This window comes from Octodon degus, unplaced genomic scaffold (assembly GCF_000260255.1).
Source record: "Octodon degus isolate 3935 unplaced genomic scaffold, OctDeg1.0 scaffold00286, whole genome shotgun sequence".
In the NCBI taxonomy this organism is placed as follows: Eukaryota; Metazoa; Chordata; class Mammalia; order Rodentia; family Octodontidae; genus Octodon; species Octodon degus.
In genome coordinates this window covers 1,181,750-1,190,229 of record NW_004524862.1, presented here as the reverse complement: position 1 = coordinate 1,190,229, position 8,480 = coordinate 1,181,750, and the positions used below count along the sequence as shown (strand labels likewise).

Below are 8,480 nucleotides of genomic sequence, written 5' to 3'. Positions count from 1 at the left end.
CCGCTGCTCCACTCCTTTGATCTCTATTGTACTATCATTTTTTTTGGCTCAGCCTACCCTCAGGGCGGGGCTAGCACAGCATGTGATGCCAGGGATCTAACTGTGGTTCCCTGCACCTGCCTAAGCTTGCCTAAGCAGGCGCTTTAGATCGCTGAGCTATCTCGCTGGCCCTCATTTATTATATACAGTTACTTGTATCTACTGTGCAAAATTAGGAAGCAATTTAAAAAGATAACAGAAATTTTACAAAAAGGCTACAATTTTACTATGTATAGATCAAACCACCACGAACCCCTGGCATCCATGCGAGCAGACTGCTTCTTCTATGCACATACATACCACAGATACACTTTATATCACGCAACTCGTACCACTTTGTAATCTGCTCCCCACCTTTCGCAGACTATCACAAGCCTCTCTCTCCCATGTCAGCTGATACTCGGCAGCAGTCATTCCTGATTGTCCCATCAAGTTTACGTCCTGTAGGCTAGCCAAATAGCTCAGCGAATTAAAGCATCTACAAGCAGGCGCAGGGGCCAGGGGTTCGATCCCCAGGCCTGCCGTGTCAGGAAAATTGAGACTGGGTGTGGTGGTGCATGCCTATAATCCCAGCTCTTGGGAGGCTGTAAACAGGTGGATCACTATGAGTCTGATCTAGTAGTGACACCCTGAACACCCTGTAGACCCTTCCGTAAAAAAACAAAAAACAAAAAAAAAGTTTGCGTCCTGTGAGTCACCACATCATGGCTACCCAGGTGCTCTGCCTCTGCAAGCACATCTGTGCTGAGCGCTGAGCCTATGTGGCCTGGGCCTGCTGGCATGCCCATCACTCACGTCAGCTCCTGAAGCTTGGTGCTCTTTTCATGTTCTTCGTTCTTGAGCTTCTCATAGTCAGCCTGGAGTTTCTCCAGCTCTAACTGGAGCTTCTGATTTAGGCTATGGGAGGTATTGGGGGAAAGAAAAGATATTGATGAGCAGTCAGGGATGAACAGACCCTCAAACATTTGTCTATTTCTTTCCTTTTTTTATGTGCCTACTTCTTCTTTTTTTTTTTTTTTTTTTTTTTTTTTTTTTTTTTTTTTTTTTTTTGTGGAACTGGGGATTGAACTCAGGCCCTTGAGCTTGCCAGGCAAGCACTTATTCTACTGAGCTAACTCCCCAGCCCCCATGTGCCTACTTCTTATATGAGAGAACCTACTTAAAACTGATGCATCTCAACAAAGGCAAGAGAGGAGCCTCACAATCCCTGACCTGAAATTACACTACAGAGCTACTGTGATAAAAACAGCATGGCACCAGCAAAAAAAAAAAAAAAAAAAAAAAAAACACCAGATCTGAGGGTCAAAGAGTGGATGAGATGATGTAGAAACGCCAGACACACTCAACCACTTTATCTTTAACAAAGGAGCCAATTATCTTCACTGGTTGAAAGCCTCTTTAAAGAGTGTTGGAAAAACTGGCTTTCCATATGATAAAGACTAAACAGACCCATGTCTCTCACCATGCACTAAACTAAACTCAAAATGGATCAAAGACCTAAACATTAAAATAGAAACACTCAATCTGCTGGAAGATAAAATATGTATAACTCTTGAATGCCTTTGAAGAGGCAAAGACTTTATAGAAAAATCCTGACTGCATGGGAAATACCACAAAGTATCAACCACTAGGATCTCATCTTATTAAAAAGCTATTGTACATCAAAAGAAACACCAACGGAATGAAGAGACAACCCCCAATGTGGGAAAAAAATTTTGCCAGTTGTTTCTCAGACAAAGGAGTAATATCTAGTAATATATGAAGAACTAAAAATATCAGACCCCCCAAATTTAAAGACCCAATCCAAAAATGGGCATCTGAAATGACACTTTTCAGATGAAGAAGTACAAATGACAAATGAATATATGAAAAATGTTGGGCTGGAGAGATGGCTCAGTGGTCTAAAGCACCTACTTGAAACAAGCTTGGCAAAGCACAGGGACCGCGGTTCGATCCCCAGCACATGCCAGCCAGCCCCGTCCCCTGGTGGGCTGAGCTGGCCACAAACACACACAATAAATAAATGTAATAAATAAAAATAAATAAATATTTAAAAAAAAAAAAAAAGAAAAATGTTCAGCATCACTGATCATTCAAGAGATGTAAATGAAACAACACTGAGATTGCATCTCACTCCAGAAAGAATGGCTAATATCAAGAAGTCAACCAATAATAAATGCTGGAGAGGGGCTGGGGAGATAGCTCAGTAGAATAAGCACTTGCCTGGCAAACACAGGGTCTTGAGTTCAATCCCCAGCACCGCAAAAAAAAAAAAAAAAAAACACAAAACATGTTGGAGGAAGGGCTGGTCAAGTATCTCAGCAGATTAAAGAACCTGCTTAGGCAGGTGCAGGGACCAGGGTTCAATCCCTGGCGTGCCATGCCAGCTCCACCCCTGGGGCATTCCGAGATGGCATGCTGAGACTGGGTGTGGTTGCGCGCACCTGTAATCTCAGCACTTGGGAGGCTGAAAACAGGAGAATCGCTACAAGTCTAATCTGTGTAGTGAGACCTTGTAGACCCCGTACTAAGGTACATAAAAAATAAATAAATAAAAAAATAAATGCTGGAGGGGCTGTGGGGAAAAAAGAACCCCTTTCCACTGTTTTGGTGGGAGTGTAGACTGGTTCAACCACTGTCAGTGTGTACATTCCTCAAAACACTAGGACTGGAGGTCCCATTGGACCCAGGTATTCTCCTTCTTGGTATCTTCCTAAAAGAAGCATTATACCACAGGGATATAAACACCCATGTTTATAATAGCAGTTTATAAGAAATACCCAAATCTTGAAAATAGCCCAAATGTCCATCAACTGATAAACTGATAAAGGTGAGGGGTTTTTATACAATGGAGTACCACTCTGCCATAAAGAAGGGTAAGTTAGAGACGTTTCTAGGTAAAGAGATGTACCTGAGGCCATACTCTTAAGTGAAGTAAGTCAGACACACGTGTTCAAATATCACATGGTTTCTCTGGTGTGAGAAACTGAAAGTGTGAATAGGGAACAAAATGTGTAATAGATCTTGCAAAATAGGAAGAAAATACTCAGGTGGGAAGGGGAACTAAGCAGGGGCAAGAGGGAAAGGAAAGAAGGTGGGAAAAGACAAGGAAAAATGGAAACAAAGCTTTTGTAGATAAGGACAGAGGAGGTGTTCAAGGGAAGGGAGGGAAATGGGAATAAAAGAATCCAGGTATATGTCATGTACAGGTACAAATGCACTGTGGGGAGCATGGCTCTTATATCTGTGTATCTATCTAATAGGTACCAATGACATTAATTTAAAACAAAAGCTAACGCTTCTTCCTTTAGCCACTCTCACCACTATCTCCACGCCAATAAGGAGCTCTGAGCTCCCATCAAGGAGAGGGACTAGTCCTTGTGCCTTGTATCTGCTGGAGCTGCATGGCAAAGTTATGTCACTGTTGAGGAATGACATGTGAAAGGGAAGGAATCTATTCCCAAGGGAGGATGGAGTGGGCACAGCCAGGTAAAAGGGTGCAGTGCGGACTCCAGTCACCCTCTCCGATCCTTACTCTTTGAGTTCATCAATGGTCTTCTGCTTCTCGTTGATCTCATCCCGGAGCCGGGCCAGCTGCCGGTGATGGGCCTCCCGGTGACTCTCCATCTGTAGCTCCAGGGCCTTCTGCAAACAGCCCCCACCCAAGCTCAGAGCCAGACTCCCGGGCTAGCACAGCCCTCACTTGCAGGCCCCAGGCACCCCCACACCTGCCCCACTCACCTTCACGTCATCTGCGTCCTGTGTGTCTGGCTCCTTGTCCTTCAGGGCCACTTCATGCACAGTTTCTAAGGGAAAAGGGGAAGAAAGTGTGTACCAAACCTGCCTCCTACAGAAAGAACTTCATGTTGAGGCAGAGCTCCAGGCAGGGGATAGACCACAGAATGTTCTTCTGGGTTAGCAAAGTCTGATCTGACATGACAGGGACAGAGATGGGAGGCATTATGATTCACATAAAAGCTTGGCTAAATGGCATGAACTGGCACCTGCACTTCAAGCTAATCCTTTGGGTGACGGGCTGTTGGGCGGTTGCTTCTGGGGTTTGTGACTTTCCCTCCCTGTTCCCTGGGATCTTAGGTCCCAGGATGAGTGAGATAAAGGTCTATGAAGGCCTTACCCTGGGCCTGGAGCTTGGCCAGCTCATCACTCAGGGAGTCATAGGACTCTTCCAGGTGCCGCTTCTTCAGCTCCACACTCTGCATGTATTCCGTAAGCGAGCGGATCTTAGCCTCATGCTGGTGGAAGCAAGTTGGCAAGAGAAAGGAGATAACCAGAGCAAAGGACACAACCCCAAGCCACACACCTCTGTGCACTCCAGCTCTCCTAAGTGCTCCCCGCCTGCTGGGCCTTCCAGGAGGATAAAGGGTGAGGGGCTATTCCTGTAGTCTTCCTTTAGACTCAGCTCAAGGGTCAGCCAAATAGCTCAGCGGATTAAAGTGCCTGCAAGCAGGTACAGGGGCCAGGGGTTCAATCCCCCAGGCCTGCCATGCCAGCCCCGCCCTCAGGGCACACTGAGATAGCAATTGAGACTGAGTGTGGTGGCACGCGCCTGTAATCCTGGCTCTTGGGAGGCTGTGAAGAAGCAGATCACTATGAGTCTAATCTAGTAGTGAGACCCTGAACACACTGTAGACCCTTCCCTAAAATACCAAAAAAAAAAAAAAAAAAAAAAAAAAAAAACTCAGCTCAGAGGACAGTGCACCTTTACTTATTTGGCTAGATCTTCCCCTCTACCATCCTAGCTCTCCTGCCCTTGATTTCAGTTGACCCTAATGCTGACAGAGGCTGCAAGTTGGGAGTTTCACCCAGAGCCACAGAACAGCCTTCTTTCTCCCATGGCACTCAACACTCTTACAGTCAGGTACTCACCTGCGAGATGAGGAGCTGGCAAGACGAAAGCTCCCGCCCAGTCACCTCCATCTTGCGATGACATTCCACCTGCAGGTTCTCCAGCTGCCGACACCGCTTGACCACTGACTTGACCTCTGACTTGATTTTGCTGATGTAGAGTCGGGCCACGGTGAACTCCTCCTCAATGGCCCCACTGATCTCCACCGGCTGAGAGAGGACAGAGGAGAAGTTGCCCCCATACAGAGAAGCTGCAACCCACTCCCTTCCTTTTGCACAACCCACAAACAGAGGCTCAGGTGGGATGGGTATTTCCAAATGACCATTAGTGGCTCTTGAACATCTGGAATTCCATATTAAAGCCTTTTATCTACACTTACAGATTTGAGTTCCCACAGTCCTCTTCAACCTTAAAAAGCAATACAATTTTCTTTTTGAGTCAGGGTCTTTGTTTTCCCAGACTGGTTTCAAACTCCTGAGCTCAAGCAAACCTCCTGCCTTAGCCTCCAGAGAAGCTGAGACTACAGGTGTCTACCACCATGTCCAGCTTGATTTTCTTCTCAAGCAAATCGATCTGCTTGATCACCAGGTCCCTCATTCTCACTTGTACAGATTTTCATATATTTTTCTTAACCTTCTCCCCACTACTAGATCCTGTTACGAGTTCATCTTTATTGCTTCTTTTTTTTTTTTTTTTTTTGGCAGAACTGGGGATTGAACTCAGGTCTTTGTCCTTGCCAGGCAAGCGCTTATTCTACCCAGCCATCTCCCCAGCCTTTATTGCTTCTTTATTTGTATACTTTAGAATGTATTCTTCAGTTGAGTCTCTACAAACCTTTGCCTGGTTTCTTGAGACTAGACTGAAATCACGTTTCCTCACCCTGTGGCCCACCTGTCTCAGTATCGCAGAGGGGCTGGAAGGCCCCCCTCTGCTGTCCTGCACAGGACTGCTGTCTCTCCCCACTCACCAGTTTAATCTCGCCATTGCCCACGATGACACTGAACTCACTCAGGTCTTTCATCAACCCGTTCAGCACTTCAGCAATTCGCTTTCGCTGGTGTCCACTGACCTCCTGGAGCCGCTGCAGCTCAGACTCCAGAGACAGCATGGTGGCCTGAGGACAGCCCTCAAGTCATTCCCATCACCATCCTCTTGCTCCCCTCCCCACTTCAAGCATGACCCCGAGGGCTTCCACAAGAGGAGCACAGGCCCTGCAGGAGTGTCTGGAAGACAGAAGGACCAGGAGGGCAAAGTGCAGTTGCAGAGTGGGCGGGCATCATGACACACTGGACCACAGTGCACACATGAGACACATGAGAACCACACACCTTGGACACGGAAGGTGTCTGAGGTCAGGGAGCCCTTGGAATACTAGCAGGCCACTCACCACCTTCTGAGATAGCTCATCCACTAGAAGCTGGTTTTGCTGGCTCTTCTCCTCCACCTCCTGGGACTTCTGGTCATAGTTCACTGCCAGCTCTTCGAGGGCCTGCAGCACTTCCTTCACCTCGTCCTTCGCAGCATCATTCTCCGATTGCAGGTGGCTCAGCTCCCGCTGGACCTTCTCATTGTCTCCTCGTGTGGACACCAGCAGCTTCACAGGAGGAGGGGAGGGAGCTGTTGCTAATGACCATGTCTATGGCCCTGGAGGCTAGGGAAGCTGAGCCTCCCACAGGATTGAACCCAGAAGTAGGAATGGGGCCCACAGAAATCAGGAAACAGAATAGAGAGACACCTCAACACCAACATCTGGGCTTCAAGAACAGCCCCAGGGAAGTTCCCAGACTCCACCAGTTTTGGGGGCTGACTAGCCCTGAACAGAATGTCCTTTCTTCCATCAGATTTTATTTAAAGAGGTGTTTTGGGCTGGTGAGATGGCTCAGAGGTCTAAAGTACCTACTTAGAACAAGCTTAGCAAAGCACAGGGACCGCGGTTCAATCCCCCAGCAACACATGCCAGCCAGCCCTGCTCCCTGGTGGGCTGAGCTGGCCACACACACACAAATAAATAAATAAATAAATAAAAATAAAAATGTGTTTTTAGGTCTTGCAGGGACAAACACAAAGACCTTTGCTCCAGCGTCTTTCCCCCTCCCATTACCTCTTCCTGGTCCAACATCTGCTGCTTGAGTTTCTCAATGAGCTGGCTCTGCTGGTTGATCTCATCATCCTGCAGAGGCAAGAGGGCCCTGGTGAGGGGAGCTACTCCTTCCAGTCTGGGGGGTTCTGGGGCAAGGGGAGAGGTGGGCTTCTGAGCAAGGTCCAAACTGTTTAGGTTTTGAGCTAGCAAGTTCGTACGCTATACAGACATCTTTTTCTCACCTTCTTTCCCTGACTCTAGTACTTAACCTTAAATTCCTTTTTCCTAGGAAGTTAAAATAACTTTCACAATATACAGCAAAAGCTTTTATTTTTTATTTGCCTTCTGGTATGCACATGCATGCATACACATGAAGATTATACTCAGGACCTTTCCACTGAGTTACAACCCATCTGTGTGTGTGTGTGTGTGTGTGTGTGTGTGTGTGTGTGTGACAGGGTCATACGAAGTAATCCAGGCTAGCCTCAAACAAATGGCAATTTTTCTGCCTCAGCCTCTGGAGTGCTGAGATTATAGGTATGTACTACCATACATGGCATCTTTTTTATATTTTTATTCTATTCTATTTTTTTGGCATCGGGAATTGAACTCAGGACCTTGTATTTGCCAGACAGGTGCTTATGTCACTGAACTATATCTCTGGCCCTTTATTCTTTTTAATTTTGAGAAAGGGTCTTCCAGGATTGCTCAGACCAGCCTCAAACCTAGTCCTTCTGTCTTAACTTCCTGAGTAGCTGGGATTATAGGCTTGTGCCACTGCACCAGTCAGCAAAAGCCTTTTTAAGTGTTCATGTCCTTTAACCAGAAATCTCATTCTAACATTCTCTTTTAACCCAGTCATTCAACAGCTAAGTCTTAGAGCCAGGCATGGTGATACACAGCTGTAATATCAGAATTTGGGAGGCTGAGCCAGGAGGACTGCTTTGATTTCAAGCCCAGCATGGGCTACACAGTGAGTTCAAGGTCAACCTACACTACAAAGCATGATACTATCTCCAAAAAAAGCTGAGTCTTAGCTAGGTGTGGTGGTGCAGGAGAATCAAGGTCAGCCTAAGCAATTTAGCAAGACATTGGAAAAACAAAAAATCAATACGGTGGCACATGCTTATAAGTAATCCCAGCACTCAGGAAGCTGAAGCAAGAAGATCACCATGAGTTTGAGGCCAGAATGGGCTACATAGCAAGATCTATCTCAAAACAAACGAAAAAGGTTGGGGATATAGCCTAGCGCTACAGCATTTGCCTAGCATGCATGAGTCCCTGGATCTGATACTCAGTACTGAAAAGCAGAAAAAAAGCAAAATCCTGCACACAAAAACTAATCATTTCCAAGTTATTTAAAAATAACAGGGCTTGGGGCTGGTGAGATGGCTCAGTGGTCTAAAACACCTTCTTAGAACAAGCTTAGCAAAGCACAGGGACCGCGGTTCAATCCCCCAGCACCACATGCCAGCCAGCCCCGCCCCCTGGTGG

The 8,480-nt window shown here is 46.6% G+C and overlaps 1 protein-coding gene across 3 annotated transcripts in view; it reads right to left on the bottom strand.

Annotated features, from left to right (window-relative positions):
• Kif5a (kinesin family member 5A) overlaps positions 1–8,480 on the bottom strand; it is a 46,603-nt gene that overhangs the window by 8,451 nt on the left and 29,672 nt on the right. For all 3 annotated transcript variants that reach the window (XM_004647012.2, XM_004647013.2, XM_012512884.2), the window contains 8 exons: positions 7,008–7,076; positions 6,294–6,500; positions 5,874–6,020; positions 4,927–5,115; positions 4,175–4,292; positions 3,781–3,845; positions 3,575–3,684; positions 835–936 (listed from right to left, as the gene is read on the bottom strand). In XM_004647012.2, the coding sequence (XP_004647069.1) occupies positions 835–936; positions 3,575–3,684; positions 3,781–3,845; positions 4,175–4,292; positions 4,927–5,115; positions 5,874–6,020; positions 6,294–6,500; positions 7,008–7,076 (1,007 nt within the window). The remainder of the gene's footprint in view (positions 1–834; positions 937–3,574; positions 3,685–3,780; positions 3,846–4,174; positions 4,293–4,926; positions 5,116–5,873; positions 6,021–6,293; positions 6,501–7,007; positions 7,077–8,480) is intronic.